At 39.5% G+C, this 26,612-nt stretch overlaps 1 protein-coding gene across 1 annotated transcript in view; it reads right to left on the bottom strand.

Moving 5' to 3' along the window:
- The window catches only part of syt7b (synaptotagmin VIIb), a gene marked incomplete at both ends in the record, with an annotated part of 88,190 nt that overhangs the window by 33,343 nt on the left and 28,235 nt on the right, over nt 1-26,612 (bottom strand). Inside the window, 3 exons of the mRNA XM_079175736.1 lie at nt 680-820; nt 1,811-1,890; nt 8,400-8,503. Of these exons, the coding sequence (XP_079031862.1) occupies nt 680-820; nt 1,811-1,890; nt 8,400-8,503 (325 nt within the window). The remainder of the gene's footprint in view (nt 1-679; nt 821-1,810; nt 1,891-8,399; nt 8,504-26,612) is intronic.

Below are 26,612 nucleotides of genomic sequence, written 5' to 3' on the forward strand. Positions count from 1 at the left end.
GGAGGGTCTCCTACATATTCTCTGTAATCCTCTTTCTCATAAACATTTATGGTTTAAAACTGGTTTTCAAATGAGATACTTCAATAATTTAGTACGGCTGTTGGCAGACAGAAAAACTGTCATTCTACCAAAAAGCGATCATTTGGAAAATGGTCGCAATTTCTGTCAATGCTAGGGCAGTCCTAGGAATCACAGCAATATTAAGGGATGGTGCTGCACATCTCTATCAGGTGCTGCATGGCCAGCAGTGCATACTAAACACCACCTCGCTGTCGACATGCCTGAGAGTAAAAACACGAGGATTACCAGGGATGAGAGGAGACTTCTGTTAAAAAGACATGTGGCCAGGCAGCATTACAAAATGAGGCTTTCTGACCCCCTTCAGGCTATTAAATGTGACCTTTGCACTGCTCAGGGTGATATATTGATCAACCCTGGCCTTTGATTCTTAGTATATTTTGTGCTATTTGTCAGATACTTAAGCACACAAATAGCCGAACACAAGACTTTATTTAATTTTGAATAATAGTGTTCGAAACACATCCCTACTGTGCTAGTATTGCCAAATTTGTATTCTGTCAAACAGCTTTGAGGGATTTTTCCAAGGTGCACACAAGCCCCTGTTCATTACAGCCCTGCCCAGATTGAGGGTCCCTTACCAGCCATGACTGAGACTCACTTGGGCGTGAGGCGAGGGTCTCCGTAGGGAGCATAGGGAGACATGTTTAAGAGGAACTCCTTGGGCGGGTAGGAGGTCCACCTCTGTTGCACGTTGCTGCTGTCATTGTTGTTCCAAAAGTCTCTGTCCAGATCATTGTGGCTAGAGAGAGAGACGGAGAGAGAGGGAAGACAGGTGAGAGTCCCAAGCAATCAAAGACACTTAGAAAGAAGAAAAACACGACAGAGGAGAGACGTTTTACATTCTATTATAGGGCACAGTTTACTTTTTATACTTTAAACAGAGATACATTGTTCATAAAATACAAGGTTCATAGGTTCAATACTGTTGTAGTTTGCATGTCAAAAAACCCGATAGCATGAAATGTTGGACCATGATAAAAACACCAGGAGTGGAGAAACAAGAAGTGACCTGCACGCTTTATCACTCTGTCAGAGATGAGGAAACAAATAAAACAGAGGAGGAAGAAAAGTCAGTATACAAGAAAAACAACAGCTTATCGAAAAAACACACATTGGATATGAAAAAGAAAAAAAAATAGTAACAAATGAGTGGTTTAAAATGTCATTCAATTAATATTTATAATAACAACATGAATTCTCAAGGTTGTTTCCAAAGGTAATATTACAGTCCAAAATAATAAAACTACAGCTATGCAAGATGGCAGCACCGTTCACATTTACAGTCATCTCAAAAAGAGTTGTGAATGTTCGGTATTTAGCAATTTCTTGAAAATACTGTTTTCAACTGAACGGCAGATAACATTGTTTCAGTGTTCTGTAATAATGTGTGACTACTGCATTTACATTTTTGTTACGTTAGTTTGTATTCAAAACTAATTCAAAGAAATGTCATTTGGAGGTAAAGCCTTTTTAATCTTTGATGTATACAAAGAGAATATACAAGTGACTTTGCTCCACTGTGTTCTGGAGAGACCGTATAATTCAACCTCTTTGATAAATGAGAAATATACCCATATAACACTGTCTTCAGGGCATCATTTCATGGTGGACCATTTCAGGCTACAAGATTAGCTTTCCAATCACAAATGGCGGCTGTTAAAATGCGATACTATCACCTCATCATAGATCATTTCCATATGCTTCCATCTAAACCCTGCCTGACACCTACTTGATGGCTTTATTTTCCCCTCGACCTCTCACAGAATCTGGAGAGCTGGCAGCCTCCATCCCAGGCTTATTCCTCTTCCCCTGCAAAGAGACAAGAGGCAGACAGAGACGGATCTTAGAGCCATGTTTTGATCATTCTTTACAAAAGCATTTTTTGCAAGTGAAGTGCACTTTACAGAGACTTTGGAACAGCATCATGTTGGAATATGATGAATGAGGGAAGAGCAGAAATTGGTTTGATGCCAGGACTACAGCCTGCTTCTAAGGTTCACAACATGACCAGGGACCACTTGAGACGCTCACATGCACGGACATGTCTTCTCACACACAAACAAATGAAATGTACATGCTTACTGTACAATGAAATCAGACACAAAACACATGTTATGATCATTTAAAACAGGAAGACGTGTAAACATAAATAGCAGCTGACACATTACACTTGTAAAGACAAAGTTAAACTCATATGCTTAAAGGGTTTACAGCATAGCTACAGAGCCTGACACCGACACCACATAGCTGCTTGCTGGAGGGAGGGAAGGCAAGGGAAAAAACAGAACCAGGAGAGGGGCAGACTGTCAGACCCTGCTGCAGTAAAATGAGAGGTTTTCTAAAGGGACTCTGGTGCTCCAAAACAATGCCACTTTCGTCCACAGGGACCGCTAAAATTGGCACAAAATGAAATTACCTTGTTGTAGCTTTAAATTGAAGATAGCGTCTTCTTCTTTTCAGTAAAACACATTCAAAAAGGCAATCCCCACTGCAGATCTTCTGCTCACCACAATCGTTGCTCTCTATCACAGTGAACAATTTGTGGGGTATTGTATTGATGCAGGACACAGCCTGATCATGAATGCTGCATCCAACTAGTCTAGCTGTGTTGTTGTCAACGGGTGAAATCTGACGCTGAGCTATATATCACAACGCTGTGGATAGCTGCAGCCGGACTAACATTAAACCACGGCATCAGTAACGGATACGTTACAAATCACGAACTCAAAAGTTTTCTTCTCAAAGCAGACACATTTCTATCCAGAGCTCTTTCAGCGAGAAACAAGACCATTTGGAGGGTGGTAATATTCTAGATATAGGCAGCAAAAATGCATACATTTACAGTGTAATGTATTATACAGCTCACTTTACTTACTCTCTGCACATTTTAAGCACTTATTGGATCGTGCTTTCAGCAGAGCAATACACACTGGTTACCGTTTTTGAGCTTTATGTTATATTGAACTCTGTATTTATTGAACTCTTGAGGGTAATAACACTGAGCTCTCTCCGGCTGAGTCACACAGCCCCTCTGCTCTTACACAATCTTTTACCATGGTAACCTCACAACAAGGACATAAAGAGCCTACATGCCATAAAACGTCCACTAAAAAGGAAAGACCTCTTTATTTCTCATCGTGAAGTTTTGTCCTTAGTCTAGGAAACAACCGTTTGGATTCGATCGTGTTTGGAGAGCTCAGCTACATTACCATCTGTTGCTGTGGATAATTATCATTATCAACTTGACTGAGTTTTAATCAGATATGCCATATTTTGACAAAATACGCTGAACTTGGCAAATGACTCCTCTAGTTTTTGAAAGGAAACTGCCAGACAGATAAAAAAAGATTCAAACTCAAGGACTTTTACCAGTACACAACGTGCCTGGATAACAAAATACAATATGAGAAGAATATTATTTGCTTGCATTGGGATGAGTTTTATATAACATCAATTTCAAGTCTCTCAAGAGAAACCATTATTGTTTGTGCACTCATCCTGCTTGGTGATGAAGGTGTGTCCTGTTTCCCTCCTACACTTCCTCTGCTCCTTTTGATTCGTTCACTTCGCTCTTTGAAGTGTCAATCTGACTCCTTCCTTCTTCCGCAAAATTGAGATTTTTCAGCAACACACTCTGCAGCAATAAATAACCCCATGCAAACAGCTCAAAAGAAGGCATGTTGGAGGAGTCGATGCTAAATAACAGATGCAATCTGCCATGAAATGTTAATTGTGAAAATGAAATGACACAAGAAGAAGATGATCTGTCTTTTATTGTTAGTGGTTTCTGTTCTGCTGTCTGCTATCAGCATCTGCTGATGTCCCAGGTGGACATTTTATAGAGTTGAGTTACTTTAACAATCCCCTTTTTTTCACAAAACAGTGTCAAGTGCAGGTCTTGCTGTTTTTCCGGCAGTGTGGAAGGTTTAGCCCCTGCTTCAGTAACACCATGTACTGTAGACATTGGTGTGCAGTCACATCTCCTACAGTATATCTGCTTCATGTCACATGCTATAACTGTTTAATATTTACACCTCAAGGCTATTTTTAGTTTTCCCGTTCACTCTGACCTGCATGTCTTAGGACTGTTGGAAGAATCTGTAGAGACCAATACACATACAGGGAGAGTAAACTAATCTAAAAGCTCCAGCTGAGCCGTTCAAACCAAGGACCCTAGTGACGTAAGTGATGGTGCTAACCTATGCAGCCATGTGGGAGACAACATAGAGTCTCAAAATAAGAACACATCAGGATTGGCTGAGCCGACTGGATTTTCCATGTTCCTTCAATTATTTATGATAGTTAGAAGAGCCACAGAATAGCATCATTTGCTGTGTTTCGATCAGCTAATAAACAAGTCGAAGCCCAATCTTGATAGTATGACACTTTATAGGAATATGAGTGAAAACCATATTATATGAATGAGATAAGATTAACAAGACTCCACAGAAAGGTACATTAAAGGGGAACGTCGTTAGAAGGCTCTGGGTGGAATCAGGTATGTATGGATAGATTTTAAAGCAGCCATATAAATATTTGAGCGGTCTGAAAAATCTCAGAACAGATGGTTCCTCCAGATGCAGACAAAGAACACTTCGAGTCCCTAGTTTCCTCATATCAAGACAGACAGAAGCTGTGGTCAACAATGTTCATGTCTTCTGATCCACCACCTCTGTCCTTACGTTTTGGTCCAGTTTAAACTAAAAGTGTCACATGTGTCACTGATGTCACCATTCACGTTTTAACTAATAGAAATGTCTGCTTTTGCTAGATTTGCTGTTGCTTGTCAGGAAAACATAAACATACAGTATTTTTTTTTAAGTGTTTTGACAAACTACCAATGCTGTTTTATTTTGATAAGGGCAGTTCCTCATCATTTCATTACATTTTGCTTCTATAATATTGTAATATGTGCCTTGAAAGGGAAAAACAAATGTGTGCTGCTTATCAGACTTTGATGGAGGATTACTTTGCTCTTTTTCGTTGAGAGATTTGTTGCACAATTTTAAACTCAATGATGAATGCAGTACTTGATCTCAATGAAGGTTTTTGAGCAGCCTGCAGGCTTTCAGACACAGCCGAGTGCCGAATGTTTATCTGAATGCAGCTTTCAGTGTCCCGCAGACAGGTTGCCTCTTTATGTATTCTACTGTATCTCCCTCTAATGCATCCACAATACACTCTATTATTTATTATGTCGCATCTCATGTGTCCAGCTCGGCAGAAACATTTTCAATAGAGAGCGAAGCTTTGGGGCCTGACCTAATCTGTACCTATATTCAGCCACTACACTGTAAACACACACGTACTGCACAGTGCATACACACAGCACAGAATAATATTAGATTTGGGGACTCAGAGACGGATAGATTTCCAGAAGTCAAGAATATGCTATCAAGTGCAGCTCATCAATCATTTAACAGAATCATAAAATCCGAAGGAGGCTGTAGAGCAGAGGGTGGAGAAGGTACAACGTTGAGAGAGCGTGGGTGGATGTGAGAAGCAGAAGGGAAGATGGAGAAGAGAAACAGGAGTACGACGACAGAGTAGAGGCGCGAGTGAGAAACACGGAGGGACAGCACAGAGGAGGTTGGAAACAGACTCCAGAATAACGAAGGCGCCCAGCTGTGCAGAGGACACACCTGGATGTTCAACACCGACCAGCCTCACCTCCTCTTCTTCCCGCCTGTTTGTATGCCTCTGTGGCTGTTTCTGCCTCTGCCTCTCCCTTCCCTCCTCCTCCCACTCTCCTCCCACTTCCACTCCCATAGAACAACCAGTGGCATGAGACCAGTTCCAACAGTTTCATCTCTCCTGGAGCAAATGTTTTCATATGGATGTTGGATGTTTATATGCTTCTAATTTGTTTTCCAAATGACTTTTTGCATGAAATACATTCACTGCCAGCTGGATTATGTTCAGTGGAAACATTTAGGCAACAAAAGCACTTTGGTTAAGGTTAGGGAAAGAAAACTGGGACAGAAAATTCATCAACTATTACTACTATGACTATTTTGATGATTGATTATGTTGTATTTTGAAGCAACAATGCCAAACATGTTATGGTTCAGGCCTCTCAAAGAGGATTTTATTTATAATTATTCTAATTGATGATACATTTGAGATCCTTGCAATTTGGACTGTTGATTGGACGAAACAAGCAAAACAAAAAGGCTCTGGGAAAATGTGACAAGTTTAGCTTTTTTTCTGCCATTTTACAGCCCAAATGATTCATCAAGAAAATGAACAGCAGATTAATACATGCCAAAATGTGTTACAGCATTTTATGTCTGACCTTTTTAAATTGTCACTTCTCGCACATTGACTCTATTTCACCTGTAGGTGTTTATATATTTAACCTTTAGGAGTGCAACCCACAAAACAAACACAAGAGAATATGTCCGAAGGAGACAAGGACTATGGGGAACCACAGGGGCAACAGAGACGAGAGGACAGCGGAACAATCCTGGAAAACGAAATCAGTGACATTCTGACAAGGACATGTAGATAAAGTGACAAAAGGACAAATACAAACCAGACTATTCGGTATAAAAGGAGAAGGAGGGTGACACAAAAACAAAGACAGAGACATAGATAACATGAGGGTAAACAAAGATAAGAAATGGGTTTGTTTATCAGGTTCAATTTTGTTTTGTTTCACCAAAGCAATGATAGCAATTTAGACCTTTAAGGAGCACTTAACATACTTTATAACTCTAGTAAGTGATCATACATTTTACCCTGAAGAATTATGTAATTTGGCTCAGCTGTTTTTCTTCTGAATAGCCCAGTTATATTTTGGCTTGTGTATGTTTGATCAACTGCTGTGCTGCAGTCACTCCTCAGAACAAGTGACAGACAGAGATGAGAGAGCGGTACAAAAGGAAGGCGGGGAGCAGAGTGTAGCAAATGCCAGAGGATCAAAATGTATAGCAGGAATTACACTTGCTCCAGCAGCCAATAGCTCTGAGTGATGCTCATTAGCATATGAATCATTTGCATGGCGCTGGAGGCTGGAGGCAAGCAGCCATGATGCACAAAGCCATGTTTACAGAGAGCACAAGGTTTGTGATCTTGTTTGCTGTCAGGGCCAAACATACAGCCTCTATCTGGTTGCCATGCCATAGAGCACAGAAAGCAAAACACTATTCAACAACAACAACACATCAGGCAATCGGTGTATACATTCAGTTCAAGGTCATCAAAAGAAAACCTGACTGCCCACACAACAACAGTTCTTCTTCAATAGCTTAGAGTTGTTCAGAAACACGGTAAGCTGTAAAATGTAAAGGACTACCTGTTTTCATGAGAGCCATTTGGCCTCAGTCAAGAGGCTGGGTATTGAACCTCAATATTGTCTTAGTGCCAACTGTAACGTGTCTGTAGCACTGAGCTTCAACACCTTTAAAATACTGAAAGCTGACAGTGAACGTTTAATTATATTTTTGATCAAACAGGTCTCAATTTAAAAAAATCTTCTTTTTTTATGTTTGGTTTTAAGACGTCATTATGAGTATGGATTTTTTTGTTGAATGAAAACACAATTTTGGAGAAAAACATTACATTTTTAAAGTAAGACATCTCAAAAAGTAATGTTATGGAATAGGATGGAATTATTTTCACTATCATTTAATCAATGATTATTCAATTCATCATTTTCAATTCATCAGTGTGATGTCTTTGACCCTCTTGTTTTTTTCTGATAAACAGTCTCACAACCCAAAGATAACAATTTACAATGATATAAATCACCACAAAAGCAACAAATCTTGTGTTTGGCATTACTCAAACACCACCCAGCCCAACTCAGAGGCTGCATAACTTCCTCACTACTCATTGTCCAATTAAACAAAAATAAAAGATTAGTAATAGAATAAAAGATTACATCATGACTATTTAGTAGTAATTACTTAGTTTTAGCAATTATTAAGCTTAGCATATCAAACACATTGTGATGTAAATGTACAAAAACATTTGTGCATGGAAGGCACTGAGGAAACTAGGTTGAAGTATTTTATTTTGAAATAGTTACTTAATAATTACTCGGCAGTGATTGATGTATGCTACTTTTTGCCTTTCTCAAGAAGAATTCAGCCATTGCAGAAAACAATGAACATTACATGATCAACTGTACCAAGGTCAGCTGTAACAGATTTCTCTCCTCTTCCTTCAGTGCAGCTGTGTTGTATGAAGTGTTTCTGTCCCTGTCCAAAGTGTTGTGATTCACAGAGCGCCTCAGCTCAGTTGAAATAACTTTCTCCAAATCATTTGAAATAAATGCTAACATTGAAATGTGACTAATAAGCGCTGTAACTTACCAGTTTACGTTGACACCAGGTGCAGACGCCACACAGAGCTACCAGCCAAACAGCACATACTACGGACGCAACAGACACCAGGAATACACTGAGAGACACTGAGCCTGAGGGAGAGAGACAAAGACACATAGAGAGGAGGCTATTAGTGCATTTAATATCACAATTACACCTGAGCTTTTAAGTCTTAGTCCACTGTCAAAACCTCACACAAGTCTATGTTGGAGTTAGAGTACATGTAGGTATAATAAGGAGCAATGCCTTGTAATGTGTCTTCCTTCCTTCCCCCAATCGTCCTTGTCATCTAGCATCTGTCATCAGCAAGACGCAAAGAGAAATGCAACATGAGTGCGAGGGAAATGACATAGAGCCACTGAAACGGCTTCATGCTCATGTTGCTTCATGTATCAATAGGAGATCCGCACATGTCAGGGAGAGATAATATCATGGTGCCAGAAGCCACGCAATTATACCAGCTTCCGTTTTCTCTCTTCTATCTCGTAAACCCTTCAACAACTTTGTTCCCGTCTTGCTCCCGACAGATGAAAACTTCTTCCACCGCCGTCTATTCCTCATCTCTCCCTCTTTGAATTACTGCTTCTCAAAGATGCCGCTCATTCAGACGTCTGACAACTTATCTGCCAAGGGATTCGAAATGCAATGGCACGTTGGCAAAACAATGTCTGCAAACAATGAGCTCATAACTGCGCTACATCCTGTTTCTCAGCGATACAGGAGATTTTAGTTTATCCCTATCTGAAAAATTCATCTGACGGTTCTTTCTTCCCTTTATCCCTCCATTTCACTTTTCATCCCTGCCTGAGCATGTTCTACATTTAAACTTTTTTTTGGGGGCCAACAAACAGAGGAAGTGGATTAGCTAAGCCGATTTAATCATCCCTATCCATCCTCTGCCTTCACATTTTATTAGCTTCCTCTTTTCGTCTCCTTCGGGTGTATTATGCATCTTCTAAAGAAAGTTCTGTACACTGTTATTCTCTGGTCACATTGCTTTTCCTCCATGTTTTCAGTGGCACAAAAGATCAATAAATATATCAAAAAGCTCACAAACATTTCTAACATACCTTTTATTATATGGCACTATTGTGTACCTACTAAAGGCACATAATCCCCAACAATCCTAAAACAGAAAAATCTGTGCTAACTGCTTTTTTTTGTAGAATAGAAAGGAAAATCTAAAACCAAGGTTACTTGAAGAAAATATTGTAATTCACTGCTTGAGGCACATGGCATTGAATACATATCATTTATCAGAGAGGTTTAGAAAGGAAATGAATGTTGTTCACAAAAATAACTAACTGCAAGGCTGGTTGGTACAACATTACACTGAATTTATCCTTGTATGTCTCCAGCTTACATTTATGCAGAGGTTTGTATCCTAGCATTTAGCGATTGGAATGCCTCCAATTTCTACCCACCAGCCTCGCCTAAATTAAATTATATTCGCCTGTTTGATAAGGTATCTGATTTTTTTTCTGAAATATTAAACATGGCAGAATATGCTGGCAATTAAGATCACAGGGTTGAATTTGTTCTTGCTCTGAGCCTTCCAGTCAGGCAGCAGAGAATGTGTTGTGGTAACATCGCTTTCAAAAGTGTTTCAGTTCTTAACAGATAAGTGGTCTCAATCTTGACAAACCAGCGTTTCCTTGCAAATTTAGAGAAACACATAGAGAGAAAACCCAAAGCTACATCTGTCGAAACAGCAAAAGATGATGAAATACTCTCCAGCTGGAGGGAACACAAGCATAGGAAAGAAAAATGAGACCTCCGTGTTTTTGACTTAGTGGGGTTTTAAGTGGAGTTCATGATTTCTGGCGCTAACCCACTAGAAAAGGGATTTCTCTTCCCAAGGTAATACATAATAACATACATGAAATACCAGAGTTTACCGGGCAAATTATGATTGATAATGATAAAATCAAAGGGTTTTGTTACTTTTGTATATTTGCATTCTGTTGCCTCTCTAAGCAATAGTTTGCATTGTTGCTGCTGGTGGACCGCACCTTTCCTGCACAGGATTCAAATAACGTGCCCAAGTCTGAGGGACTCAAAAGATGAATGCACTAATGCATGCAGGTTCACTGTAACAATACACAAAAAGGTGTGCTTGGTGCCCTGAATGCTGAGGCCATTTCAAAAGGAGCTCTGGGGTTTGCATTATGAAGACCACAGATGTTACCAAGTCAATAAAACCTAAAGATTACAACTTTAAAATAAAAACTGCAAGTAGCAATTTTTCTAGTGACGATCAGCATGCACAACCTTGTTTGCGAGTTGAGGCAGTTTCTTCTCTGCAAAAGTATTCAAAAGGACCAAAGTTCAGCACCATGGACAGCGTCCATCCCCACTGTCCTTCAGACCCGCAGGCTAAAGTAAGATCTGTACATCTACCTGGTGGGCAAACTGGGCAGAGCTGGTACAAGTGGAGCTCAGGAGAAAGTTTGTTGCCCAGTTTCATCATTCAGGTGTTATTGTACATATTTAAAACAAATATCAAGTCAACTGCAATATCTGGTTCCTGAATTCGTATCACCCGGGAAAGCCCTCTTTGAATCTGGACACGAAGATGTTTTCAGGGGCATGTTTCCTGTCACAAAGAGAGGCCAACAACCCTCCATATGGGGGTATTCTCAGTACACTTGTGAATCTCAGTACATGTTTGCATGATTCCTGTGCACATTCACAAATCGCACAAACAGATTGAGGTACATTTTCACAGCTCTCCACACACATTTGCAAAAAATATTGCAACTGCAACACCCCCATACCTAACAGAGAGAGAAACCTTCTTTAGAATCTCATCCGTTGTCTTACCTTGTGGTTCAGCTCTCACTTTACTATGATGGTCGGATACAACACTCGTATTATCTCAGCTGCTGCGCCCCAGTGGCAATCTGTATGATCTCTTTTACCCTCACTTGAGAACACCATCTTTGCCAAGGAGTGAGTGAGTACACTCTAAAATCCACTAACCACTGTGACCTCTCTCACAAAATGACCTTCTGAGCATCTGTTGCAGTAACTGGCCCCATTAAAATGTACTAATCATCGCTGACCAACAATCTGAGCTTCTAAAGTACTTTTAGGTTCATTAGAAAAACTATTGCATTTGCTATTATGGTTTGTTTTTTGTTGGGCTGTTGTTTCCCATGTGTCTAACTGATAACGTTTATCATCTAAAAGCCATTAATGTATTTCCAGTGAACTTATAATAATAAAATGTGCTGCAAATTTATGAACAAATTCACAGAGATGGATGGTCCACTTCAAAGGAAACAGCAAATGGATGTGTTAACGTTAACAATTCATGACAGGGTGAGGAGCTCAGTGAACCAAAAGGACCTCTTTGTTGAGCAACTGCTCCTCCACTTCGAGGAGAGCCAGCTGTGGTTGTTCAGCCACCTGGGAAGAATACCTTTCTTGGAGTAGTAGTGGCCTCAACTGACTGCAGGGAGACCAGAGGACATGATTAACATCTCCCATCTGAATGCATGACGCCGCTCCTCGGCCAGCCCAGTTCATTTGGAGCTAAATATGATGTAATATAGATTAAGCAGCTGAGTAGCCGCATCAATGTTGCTTCAGTCCAGCTACTGTGGCTTTTGATTTGAGCCTTTGGTTTCCAGCTCTGATGACAATGTTTGTGTATATTTACCGATTTCACACATTATTTATTGTGTTTAGTAAAATCTCTTACAGTAGATACACACAGTGCATTGTTTTACACGTAAACCCCAACTCACGGTCCACTTACTAGCTTTTTCCAGAACTGCCAACCACACATGCAAATTGTTTGATTGGTTACTATAGGTATCAGTCAGGAAATGCCGTCTTGGTAACAGCGGTAACAATGACTGGGTCAACCTAAGGGGTCATGGAGATAACCATCCATCAAAAAAGGGAGACATGCTGGGAGAAGGAGAGGACACAAAAAGGAAGTTTTGGCTGAACAAGAGAGCAAATGGCAAGAGATCTGGGTGGTAGGGCCTGATAGACCTGTCTCGGAATAAAAAAAATCAGTGTGTAGAGTTATTTTAGATAAAGCACAGGAATCAGACTGAAGATTGAACCAGTGAAAACTATAGTTATGGACTATAATCATGTATTCAGATGTTTACAGGTGGATCATAGGACCCACAAACAACAGAGTCTACAGTCGCTATATGTCTAGTTACCAACGTCTGATTGTTTGAATGTTATACTATTGAATTGTTTTCCATACTTAACAGGTTATTTGCAATAATTTATTCAGGATCTGTTTGTTTTTTTAATCTTGCTTATTAACTCAAGAATGGTTAGGCAAAGGAAAAACATCCCGTTCATGTGGGTCCCAGCACATTCAGGTATCCTTGAACATGAAAGAGCAGACACGTTGGCAAAAGACGCAGTCAAACAAGGAATTGTTGAAATTATCAGAGTCAGCGGGAAAAGGCACAGTATGTGGGAAAAGGTGAATCAACAGTGGCAGAAGCATTGGGATAATACAATAAAAGGGAGACATTTACACTCAATCCAAAACAGAGTTAAAAAGAAGGGGAACCAAACAGAATTGGACTCGGCCACCATAACGGTACACCTTTCATCATAGGAAAACCACAAGTCTGTGTGATCTTTGTCATGAGGCTTAGACAGTTGAGCATATCATGCAGGTCACTTACACAGGAAAGACATAAACGATGACACAATTACGGAAAATAGGGCTGGTAGGACAATATTAAACGTAGGCAATATTAGAGCGTAAAAAGTGTCCAGGGGGGGGGGGGGGGGGGGGGGGGGACTGGTTATATAGTTTTTAAGTCTCCTGATGGCACCAGGCATCCACTTTTTAGCTGTATTTTACATATGACTAAACAGAAGCACTAATAATCGGTTCAAAGGCTCAGAGACAGAAACTGGAGTCAACCCAAGCCGAGAAGCAAGACATCTGAGGGTGATTTTTGGCAGATGTTAACTTCAGGGCACACTAGTCACATATCAAATAACAGCATTTTATCATTTGAAGAACATCTCTGAAGTGAGGCCAGTTCTCTCTCTGAGCAACACAGAGAGACTGATGCATGCTCCTATAAAAGGTTAACCTATTGCAACGCTCTCCTTTCGGTCAAAGAATACCATAAATCAGCAGGGATTACAAGGAGAGCACTTATTACATCTATTTTAAAACCTTTACACAGGTTGCCTGTTAGTTTCCATATTGATTTTAAAGTTATTGAATTAGTTTATAAGGCACTACATGGGCCTGCACCATGCAGACAACCTTTCAGAAATGCTTTTAGTTTATGAACCAGTAAGACCCCTCAGATCCTCTGGTTCTTCTCTTTTAGCCGTTTCACAAAGCAGAACAAAACCATTTGGTGATGCTGCTTTTAGTTGTTTTGCTCTAAGCCTTTGGAACAGCCTTCCAGAGGATCGATGTCACTGAAATATCATTTTAAACAGAAACTAAAATACCATTAAGTCTGGCTTTAATGTAGTGTATCATTTTATGTTTATTAAAATATTGTTGCTTATTATTTCGTCTGATTATATACATTGTCTTATATGTTTTTATGATATGGTTTTAGTATTTATATATATTTTATTTCTTATTTTATTTCACTCTAAATCTAATTTATTAGCATTTTACTTTTTTACTGAGATCAATTTATTCTTTGTTGTGTTTTATTTTTAGTTTCTTAACTACATTTGGTGCGCATTAGTCTCTCCATTTTCATATTTTTTAAACATCCTGTCTTTTTTTTTGTCAATCCATCTGTAGATTGTAGATTAGAATAGATTATAAAAAGAATGGATGCTAAGGTACAATAAAACCTGAAGGTGGTATAGTGCAACATCATGGATGACAACTGCCGTAAACCTCAAAGGAGGATAACATGAAGAAATCCGTGCCACTAGTGGTCATTGTTCATAGGTCAGGAAGACCTAAAAAAAAATAAACATGGAAAGAAGAAACAGTGGCAGACATGCAGAGCCATTAAAAAAGAGAGCGAGGTCGAGAAAATGGAGATTTTTTTTTTTTTGCAGTTGTGAAGACACCAACACCTACTTTTCTCCTTTTAAGCTTGGCTAATCAGCCTCAACGTAAGCGTCCGTGTGCGTGTTTGCACAAGCCTGAATTGTGTGAGTAACAAAAATCGCGTAGCAGTGAGCCACTAAGCTAGCGGAAGCTGCTCAGCAATAGCGTGCTAATTCAGTGTATACAGTTTCTTTAAGTTAGCTTGTTTGACTGGTGAATTCGTGAACGCTTCACTTTAATGTCGAAGTCTGTTCGAAAAGTGTTTCCCTTCTGTTGAAGTGATACCAGCCGTGGATTCAAGGTCAGACTTCAGACCCCAGGGTGACCGGGAAAGCCGTGTGGGTCTTCTACGGTCCTCAGATGAAAACATCTGGCTGTAAAGATGCTACAAGGTTGGATAACGCCATTGCTGACCGGAAAGGCCTGTTGGTGTGCGTTCTGACGAGGATTTATGGATCTAACCTCCTCCTCCGTCTGGTTTCATCTTTCAGACTGTTTCTCCAGGACTGACTTCAAACTGTGAGTTGGACTTTATGTGTTTTTGCTCTGTTGAGGATTCTGTCGGCCGCACCAGTGCAACACCCAGGCCTGCAACTTCTCTTATATTGTGTGTGTGTGTGTGTGTGTGTGTGTGTGTGTGTGTGTGTGTGTGGGCGCCCACTATGGGGTCAGATCAGTCTCAATAATTGCAAATGCACACAGATAGACTCACAAATGCAAACAGAAAGATTCACAAATGCGCACAGAACAATTCACAAATATATTCGATTTACAAATGCACACAGAAGGATTTACAAATATATTCGATTTACAAATGCACGCAGAACAATTCACAAATACATTCCAATGCACAAATAAATAAATTACGATTTATATAAATGTAAAAAAAAAAATCACAAATATATTTCTGCATTTGTATGTATTTGTGTGTGGATTTGTATGTATTTGTGTGTGGATTTGTATGTATTTATTTGTGGATCGCACTGCATTCATTTGCAAATCGCTTCACATTCATGTACGGATTTTTGAGACCGTTCTGCCGTCGGATTCACAAATGCGTTTTTTTCAACATAGACCTGTCTGTAGCCAATCAGATGTCAGCCTCATTTTCAACCAATCACATGAGCGCAGCTTCATACATATTCATACATATTGTAGCCGTCTGTGTTCACCCAGAGCTCTACGATACCTCATATCAGTAGAGACCGGACCAAACTATGTGTATAAATGTTATTTCGGAGTTCCTTTTTGTTGGTTTATTGCCGTTAAATCATAGCCAAATCAGTTTATGTTGTGTTCATACAGCTATGGTAAACAGCCGACGTGTGGCTTGCTAGACACAGTGAATACAGTTCGATGAAATCCACGGAGCTCCTCCGGACTATGTTATGAACCAGACATGACGGCGTTTGGTTCCCCGTGATATCTGGGACTTCCACAACACATACTAAGCAGAAATAGCGGTTATTTTTTCCACAGTTGACGGCGGACAGTTGAACGGCTATCAGGGCGATAAGCCGCGCTCCCTCACCGGCGTGTCCAGCGCGATTCACCGATTCACGCGAATGAACACAAATAGTCCCCCGGCGAGAACGGCGGCGCGATTAACGCGGCGCGAATCGTGTTTGGTGTGAACCGCAGCATTACGCTAGCAGCCTAGTGGCCTCATTGTTTGTACCATATGGTTTACACACACATAGTTTGGTCCGGTCTCTACTGATATGAGGTATCGTAGAGCTCTGGGTGAACACAGACGGCTACAATATGTATGAATACGTATGAAGCTGCGCTCATGTGACATCTGATTGGCTACAGACAGGTCTATGTTGAAAAAAACGCATTTGTGAATCCAGCGACGGCAGAACAGTCTCAAAAATCCGTACATGAATGTGAAGCGATTTGCAAATGAATGCAGTGCGATCCACAAATAAATACATACAAATCCACACACAAATACATACAAATGCAGAAATATATTTGTGATTTTTTTTTTTACATTTATATAAATCGTAATTTATTTATTTGTGCATTGGAATGTATTTGTGAATTGTTCTGCGTGCATTTGTAAATCGAATATATTTGTAAATCCTTCTGTGTGCATTTGTAAATCGAATATATTTGTGAATTGTTCTGTGCGCATTTGTGAATCTTTCTGTTTGCATTTGTGAGTCTATCTGTGTGCATTTGCAATTATTGAGACTGATCTGACCCCATAGCCCACTGTGAGGTTTTGAGAAGTAGTTGAGCTGTGTTTGCTCTGGGGAAATAGTGGCAAGGGGGTTGAGAGGATTGGTTGTTGTTTGTTTTAATGATAAGAGTCTAATTTGTCTTTTTGTTCCTAAGGAAACCAAACCCAAACATCCCATAATTCCCGACTAAAGTTAGTTATATCAATTTAGGCATAATATAGAGAGTTGGAGTGCCACACGTGTTTTCATAACTTTTTCTTTTGTGATTTTGTTACCACTTAATGCACTGTCAATGCCTACCGTTTCCTTAGTACACAACTGCACATTCTAGAGCTGTTAAACCTAAAACTTGATCCAGCATATATGTATCATAGTGAAATTTATGTTAGTGATTGAATATTATTTGTGATAAATATAGAGCAATACATTTTCTTATCAATGCTCTATATGCTGCAATATACCAGCAATGTAAAACAGAACCAAGCATATAAACATAATCCAAACTGGTAACGTAACGGTGTGGTTTGAAGAAATCATATCCAAGTAAACGTCATATTGATTACTAATATAGTTAACTCTCAATGCAGTGTTTCCCATAAGCCTTTGTGAGACTGCGGCGAGTGAACCTCGGACCCTTTAGGCGGGTCTGGAGGCATGCTCAATGGCAAGGTTGTACATTTTAAAGTTAAATGCATCAAACTCTGATGCACCTTAAGAGCAAAATGAATAAGATAGATCTATAAAGAACTTTGTGCTCATGTAAACAATGTTGTGCTCTTTTCTAACAGCAGTAGAACATAATTAATTACATTTTGGCTACTCAAGTACTGTATTTCAGTACACTTTTGTAGTACTTGTACTTGAGTATTTCCATTTTATGGAACTTTATACTTCTAGTCCACTACATCTCAGACATATTGTACTTTTAACTTTATTTGACAACATTAATTCAAATATAACAAATATAAATCAACTACTAAACTATGATAAATTGTTAATTAGTATTGTATATAAAGGAGAGACCTACAAAAAGAATCCCTCTCAATCATCACTTATGACCAGTGTGTGGCCGTGTCTTTATATAGACCCTGCCCCCCTGCCTGGATTCTCTCTTTCTGTCTTGTTTTGCCGTGTTTGCTTGTGGGCGTGAGCTTTTGGGCCGTGGATGTGAAGCCCCCAGCCAATAACAGTGCACAGGTTAGGTCAGGGCTTTATCAGAACGTGGCAACTAGGTCACGTTGCTGTCTCCGTCTCTCTCTTCTGCTCTCTGTCTGTGTCAATGATGAATAAAGAGCTGCAGGTCTGTGTGTCAGTTTGACCCAGAGCAGGGTTGAGACACACGCGCATACAGCCAGAGCAGACACGCCACAAGCTCGAGCTGACAGGATTTGTGTTCGCTTCAGCTGCATTCATTCAAAATCCGGCAAAGGCGCACCTTCTCGCAGGGTTATGCAGAGGTGCGGGTTGTGTTTATTTGTGCTTTAGAACTTAACCGCTGTGGAACAGTCAATGCTGCATGAAAACCTTTTACATCAAGCGAGCTAGACGACTTTGTCAATTCACTCAAGACAATATTTAAGTTTATCCCGATAATGGAAATTCAAAATGAACAACTTATTGTGTGTGTGTTTTTTTTATTGTGATTAACTACCTCCAGATTCAACACCTGCTGCGCTGTGTTTGGTCATCATACTCTGGACCATGCAGCCATAGCTCCAAGTGTAAATCAGAGACTCTTCTCTCTATGTTTTATAATGTTCTTTTTTGCAATGGCGTCAGTATTATTCCTTTTACACTCAATATGTTTATATTTTTATTCTATTGTTTTTTGCTATTATTCTGTTGTAATCTTTAATTGAACTCGAGATTAATAAAGTTCTATTTTATCTTATATATTTTGGAGTATCTATATATATAGTCTAAGATCATTTATTTAATAATCACTCAAAATAATGCTCAGACTATTTCATATTTAATTACAGTCAGAAGTGCCGTTCTCCATTTTCTCTTATTAATTGTCATTCTTGTCTACCATCTTCCTACTTGCAGTCTCTCTGCCAAGACGCTATTATTTTCATTTGTGGTAATTATATAAATTATAACACAATTGAACTGCTCATCTGTAAAACAGCATTCATAAAACTACTTTTGTCTCTCCCTCTCTCCCCACATGCATCCCCCTCTCTCACCCCTAGTCCCACGCCTTTTATTCAAAGTGTTACATCAATTTACACACAGGATATTGATAACACTCAAGTACTATTAGGAATATAGTCAGGTTTCAAGTTACTAGGAGATTTTAACTGGTTATGAAATGGTCTCAATTTAATACTGATGCCTCTATGTGACCTCGAGACGATAAGCGAGAAGATTGGCTATTTCTATATAGTTATTCTAAATGCCTGTCCCCGGGTCTGGTTCCCCGCAATATCAGATGAAACGGTTCACAGCACGCAGACAGCCTTTGTTTATGTTTTTATATTGGCCCTTTTCAAGGTATTTCAACAGGTAAAAGTACTCTCAACAACCGTTCAGTGACCAGACGACAATCACTTTTTTTGTAATTGCAAAGTACATTTTATTGGTTGTATTGCCCATTTAAAGGTAATTTCACAGGTGACTGGGCTAATCTTTAAAATATAATCATCAGGAGTAAAATCAACTCAATTTGAGGCAGACACAGCCTTTCAGTAATAAGGTTCTATCAACATGCACAGCTTTACATAAAGCTTTTTTAGCAAGAAGAAAGATGAGATGTGAGATGTTTTTCTTGCCCAAATAGCCAGACTTACTTGTCTGTCATGGAAATCTAGGCCTATTGGAAAATGAATAAAATCAAAAGGGATTAAACAATTGGACACAAAAAACTCTAAATGTTATCCTTTTACTTTGTTAATGTCATCACAGGGGTTCATTTTATAAAATAAAAAAAACACAATTTAAATGATTAATCACATGAAATTCATGATTTTTATTTCAATATTTATTTTGATTAAACATTTTCTATATTATAAACTTAGAGCTAGTGTAAGAAAGTTAAACAGGTCATAATTCCCTCACTTGAATCTATTTTATATTGCAGTGAAAACATCCCCTTCAAAGAACTGTATTTATTCAAGTCTGCTTACAGTTGAACACATCATGATAATGTTTCAATTTGCCTTTGCATAATACACATTTTTACTGTTTGGAGCTTGAATGCACCATAATGTAACTGATGTGATCTAATCCCAACAGCACAAGTTAAACATTGTGAAGAGCAGATGTATGGAGAGAGTGGTGGCCGTTTTCTAAATGACAATTTGACGCTAAAAGACCTCCACAACAAATGTCCAAAAGGATTCTAGCATTGATGGGAGGCGGAAGTTATGCAGAATGGTGGAGACAACATTTTGATATAACTTTACTCCCTGATCTTACTGATCGATTCTACTTGAGTAAAAATCTCAAGCTTTGTAGAAAAAGAGAAGAGGGAAGGGACTTCTCTCTCCGAGGAAAAAGTCTCCGTTAGTATTACAGATAGAAAAAGATTATGAAAATAAGACCACAGTGTAATAAACTGTAATTATCCTTTATGGCTCACCTTCTCTCTCAAACAATTCCCCCTCTGGCCTTCCTAATTCAGTCCATGCTCTCTTCTCTTGTGGGCACCAGTGTCTCTCTGTTAAAAATGCCCCTTACTCTCTGTGTCTCCCCTCTTCCACCTGCTGTGCTTATCTGTTTGTGCTCTGTTCACTCAGCCCCTGGTGTTAGCGAATGGCACGACACAGAGAATAAGCACTATTAGTCACCAGAGACCTCTGGAGGAGCATCTCTTGCCGTAGGTCAGAACAACATGGAGAGGGCCGCCACCACGGGAGGTGACCCTTGACTGGCACAGCAGATGCACTGCCAGCAGGGAGGCTGCCTGTGGGAGGAACATGGGCTTCCAATTATACAGGAAACCAAATGGGAATGACAGAGAAGAGCATGTCTCTGTTGAGAGGACTACGGCTGTATCAAAGCTCTGCATTGCTTCAAGTGTCTCTGTTTTTTTGTACTTTGCGTTGCAAGGATTGAAACACTAGTTAGAGGTGGGCGATATGGCAGAAATATGATTTGATGACAGAACTATTTTTTTCATGAGTTAGTTTTTAAGACTATTGAATAGCACAACCAAAAACTAAAACCAAACTGAGCTACAAGGTAACAAAACACCTCACCAAATTCTGTTATCAAATTAAGCACTTCAATGTTTCTTTTATTATTACTTATTTACCAGTCAAAATTAGATAAAATCCACATGAACAACTTTTCACATTGGCATAAATTAGATCCACCTAAAAGCACTTATTTGAAAATATAATACGTGACTTTTAAAGCTGGTTTGCCTGTCACACTATTGGCGACGCAGATGGTGAGGTGGTGAATTGAAGCCAGACTGTAATTAAATGTAGAATGATGCCTCTCACATTTAATTTAACTTCATATCAGACGTTACTTTGCACTTAAATATTCTCTTTATCATAAACAGTCAAACCAGCAGTGTTATTTGTGCGTGTACTAGTGTACATAACTGTAAGCACATTTCAATTGTTAAAGATATAAACCAACTCAAACCTCAAATCTAAATTCACTCAATATTTTATGAGCTCTGTTTGCACCCCGGAGCACAGAGGAGACACCGAACTACCAACACTCGTGGTCAGCTGTGAAGATAACTTTAAATAGTATTAAAGAACTGCAGACCAGAGCAATTTGTGAGTACACAACGTTATTGATTCATTTATGGTTTATTCCATAGTGACAGCTACAGCATACTGTACACAGACAAACTGTAAACTGCTATCTGAGGCGAGTATCAAAGCTCACTGGAGTAGAGGACTCACCCACCTTCTCCAGCCACCTCGCCAGGCAAATCTTCAAAACCTGCACCGTAAAGACCCAGTAATCAGCAGCTCGTTTCTATAAACCAACATTCATTAAGTGCTTTGCATTGAGCATTTATGGCTGAATGTGGGCGTGTAGAGGGCGGTATGTGAGGCAGAACCAGCTGCGCTCATCTACAGGTTGATTTGGGATTCATAAAAGGGAAATGTGCACTGGCAGGCGCACACAAGGTTTTATAAATCTGAATATTCTTTGGCGTACGTGTATTTCCTCCTTTAAACGTACACAAACATTTAGTGTGGATCCTACGCACTGTTTTATAAATAAGACCCCAGGGCTTTACCACTTCCACCAAACAATGAAGGCAAAGCAGCATCACAATCTGTCTTAACTGAATAGTCTCCGGTCTCGCTTAGCTGTGATAACACAAAAACATTCAAATTCGTCAGCACATTACCGTGTCGTTCACAACCCGAGCCTTTTTGTAGCTGGTACTGTCAACATTATCTTCACTTCACCTGTCTCACTTCTGCTCTGCTTTCTGTGTGTGTGGATAGGGCACTAGGGGAAACTCAAGCTTTCAAACGACCAATAACAGACTGCTAAATGGTGGCAATGTCTGGGGGTGTTTGATCTGTAATCCTGGCTCCTCCCTGACTCTCGTGGCTCAACGTTGAGATCGCGAGTTTATTGGGTTCATTGTATTGGGGTTATTTTTAAATGGCAGCAGCGGGCAGGGCAAACACTAGAGCCATAGAACTGAGACTGATAGCACTGTTGAGCGATACTCTCTGTAAAGGCTGATTGGGGAGACCTTTTAATTGTTCATGATCTAATATCGTGACATTACATTACATTATTTATTTCTCTTAAAAGTATCAATGGCAGGAGTGAAGAAGAAGGAACAAGCTGCTGCCAAAGAAGTTTGGCAGATAGAATAGACAGACGGCTCAATCTTGAAATCCCAGCAGGTGTGTGTTTGTCTCACATGTAACCACCTGACTGCCTCGTTGGCTGGAGTTCAGTTTTGCTGAATCTTGCAGTTTCAAGTACAGGGTTGAATAGTCAGTAAGCATTTATTTGTGCTCTAAATAGAGTGAAATATTTCCCTTTATTTGGCTCCATTTTCTTTGTTCAACTAGGTGTTTTTGACCACACAGATCTATTCTTTGGTTCCACTCCCACATCCCTGAACTGTCTCAGGACTCCTTGTTTCCAGCATCTTTCGCTTTAAATCTTTGTCCAAAAACGTTGGTTGCCTGGGGGTGCTCTCATTCTTTCCACTGCTTTCCCCAAAGTACAGCCTGAAGCATGACATTTTAACAAGCGAGGGAGAAAAAAATCTATTAGTCCTTGGATATCAAAATAAATGCTTAAGTCAGGATAACTGACTCATCTGAGACGGATTTTGAGGCCTCCGGGTTTTACATGGTGATTAATCTAGCTATTTTCAGAGTAGCATTTAGACCAAATTTATGGTAACCTTAAAACTAAGTGGTTGACACTGGCTATACAATGGCCAACTGTGGTCAGGCTGAGTGCCGATGGTGTTTTTACACAACAAGAACACCCACTCACTGACATTACCCTGTGTGACTCCCCCGTCGACGCGGTGGAGTCCTTCCGCTTCCTGGGCTCCATCATATCCCAGGACCTCAAGTGGGAGCTTAACATCAGCTCCATCACAAAAAAGGCTCAGCAGAGGATGTACTTCCTGAGGCAGCTGAAGAAATTCAACCTGCCAAAGACAATGATGGTGCACTTCTACACAGCCATCATTGAGTCCATCCTCTGCTCCTCCATCATGGTCTGGTACGCTGCAGCCACTGCCAAGGACAAGGGCAGACTGCAGCGCATCATTCACTCTGCCGAGAGGGTGATTGGCTGCAATCTGCCGTCCCTCAAGGACTTGTTCGCTTCAAGGACCCTGAAGCGAGCAAGAAAGATTGCAGCCGACCCCTCTCACCCTGGACAAAAACTGTCCGTGCCCCTCCCACCTGGCAGGAGGCTGAGGTCCATCAGGACCAAGACCTCATGCCACACGAACAGCTTCTTCCCTTCCGCAGTCGGGCTCATTAACAGAGCCCGGGACCCCCACTGACTCTGTCATCCCCAGGACAAATTCCTACCCGTCACTCCCCTGCATCCCTTCTATTACACTCAACACTTTTACAATACACATCTCACTTGTTTATAGTCCAGTTATCTGTTTGTTTGTGCACTTTATTTAAAATTTTATATTTCACTTTATTTTATCTTATATTTCATCTTTATTTTATATTTTACTTTATTTTATATCTTACTTTATTTTATATCTCTCTGTAAATTTTAATATGTTTCTACTTGCACTGATTATTGTTGATTGTTAAATGTTATGCACCTCCCGTCATGTCAAATTCCTTGTATGTTCAACCATGGCAATAAACGGTTCTGATTCTGATTCTGATTTATTACTTTGGATCATCCTCCAAAATTGCAACAACCTCTTTGCCCAACTAGATCATATGTAGCTTCATCATTTTTCATGATTTGGCCTCATAAACCAAAACTGAACTGCAAAACTTGGCCCAGTTATTTCTGCACAACAAAATGTTTTTTTCCTCCTGTTTTTAATGTCAGAGGGTGTTTTCTGATCTGTTCCAAAACCCCCAAACGGAAAATATACTGAATAAATTAAACAGATTTTTTGAAACAACAAAGACGCCAAGGTTATACAGGTGCAACACAATGACTAAGGGTACCCAGCCAGATAGGTGTAGTTCAAACAAACTCTTGTCCATCTGCCTGTTTGGTTTATTGAAGCTGGTGTAAAAACATTCATTTGATCGAGTAGAGACAAAATAAGGGTGGAACGAAATATCTATAGTGGAATATATTGTATTAATTTGCCTTGTGATACGTTATCAATACACTGACGCCAAATATCAATATTTGTAATTAAGTCCAAGTTGCAGTCAGTGTGTGTGTATAAAAGAGGCACTAAGCTAAAACTCTATGCACTGTGCACACATTGTTTAATCTCAGTTGTCAAATTCTGTGAGACTGACACCACAGTGCAGTGAATAAATGCATAATTTCTGCTTTCTGCAGTATTTTTTCTTCTCCAGAAACACATTTTTTTTTACCGAAGACAATTGTCTTGCAATGTATCAAGTTTTGCCGAATTGCTGTATCGTGGTACCATCGTTAACGTGATAGTGATATGTTACTCTGTGATTCCCAGCCTACTTAAAAAGGTGGGTCTGGGTCCAGTTCTAGGCAAATTTAACGAACTTTATTCATTTTATCGTGAACTGTCAAGAAAGGATCTGTCTCAGCAGTGTAGCCTGAATATTACATGATATAATCTGGTAATGTTAAAACACATGCATGTCAACACATTAGTGCAATGACCTGTTACAGTCGATCAATAATAATACTCGTCTTGATCATTTCTTCCTTGTGAAGTTAACCAGAGAAGTAGGCTCACAGTTTTTGTGGGTGTTGAAACAAGTTTTGTCATCATGGCTCTCAACTAACTTACCTCCACCTTCCTCCCAGAACTGTCTCAAAATACAACCTAAGCTGACCCGAAATGAATGTGGAACATCCAAAATTAAAAATCGTATTGTTTCTACATTGTCATTCATTAAAATCATTCAAGATGACCATCAACATAAATAAAACATCAAGTGTTTTGTTCATTTGTTCATGAATGTATAATTTATTAAAATGAAGAAATTAAATTTTCTTGGTTTGATTTTGACCCTAACAATGCTTACCTAACATATTTTAATTGAAACAATTTTCAAATGTAAAAAGTAGTGTTTTAGACAAAAAACTAGATTTAGCATAGGGCCTCTAAAAAGCTTTCTTTCAACTCCCATCCCAAATTAAAAATTTGGTTTCATACACCCCGATCCTATGTTTTTCCGGCCCAGGGATGATGAGGCATTCTTAAGCTCTAGCCCTGCCTCTAATCGTTCCTGCTGCTCATCCTGGCAATTAAAATGCACTTTCAATGTAAGTGATGAGGGGTCAAAATCCCCAGCCTTCTTTTAGTTCAAAAATGTCTTTAAAAGTGTGAAGCTTTTAGTTCCTTCTTTGTGTTTCCCTTTGAGCTGCAGTAGAAGGATGGTAATAAAAGAGGGAAAGTTGTACTAAAAAGTCTGTAACTTTGGAAGATCCATTTATTTGTGTATATCTCAGACTGCTGGAGTCATTAACTTTAGATTCACTTCGGAATGTAATCTTTCACAAAATAAGCCGTGTGAATTTAGTCTCCCATTACTTAAAGTTCAAGTGCTTTAGAATGGGATCTCTTAATGTCCACTATGAGCAGGAGGAATGATTACAGCAAGCACAATTTGTTTTAATGTGCATATCGCATATTGGTGTCTGCAACAATTGTGCCATAACCTTAAACAACTGTTAATTATTGTCCCCATGACAACTAAGGTCCCGAACCTGAAGAACTACTAATGATAATAAACTATTTGTATAGCACTTATTTGTATAGTAATACATTCAACCAGAACCACAAACTTTCAATTACCAAGTACATGTTTGTGCCTAAACCTAACACAACTATAACCATGGAGTTGCCACATCATAAAACAGATTTATCTTTCAACAGTGATTTGAAACACATGATGTCGTCCTGCAGATAGTGGCATTAGATCAGAAAATGCTTATGTGCTGTTATTGGGCATGGACAAAGTCAATTTGACTTCATTATTACTCCTTTTACATAAAAGTCAGAACACAAAATGGACCAGCATTAAAAGGCATTGCAGTAAAATCTCTAAGTGTGAATGTGTATTGGAAGCACAGTTATCCATAATACAGTGTGACATGGTTAGTGGGTGCCGTACACTGTCGTAGTAGATTGCACCGAGCTATTTTTCACATGTTTGTGAATGAGACATGAATGAGATAAATCTCACTTGCATATATACTGTATATTGTTTACTCAAAGTCTAATTTCCAATCCCACCTGCTATTTCTTTCCCCTCTCTCTCAGGAAACTGTACATCCCCTTTTCACATCATTCCCAAACACATGCCGGCTGACTTCATTATACTCCCGCTAAATCATCACTGTAATTCTGTAGCCCTGCAGCTCACTCAACTGAAACAT

The sequence above is a fragment of the Pholis gunnellus genome (assembly GCF_910591455.1).
Source record: "Pholis gunnellus genome assembly, chromosome: 1".
Lineage (NCBI taxonomy): Eukaryota > Metazoa > Chordata > Actinopteri > Perciformes > Pholidae > Pholis > Pholis gunnellus.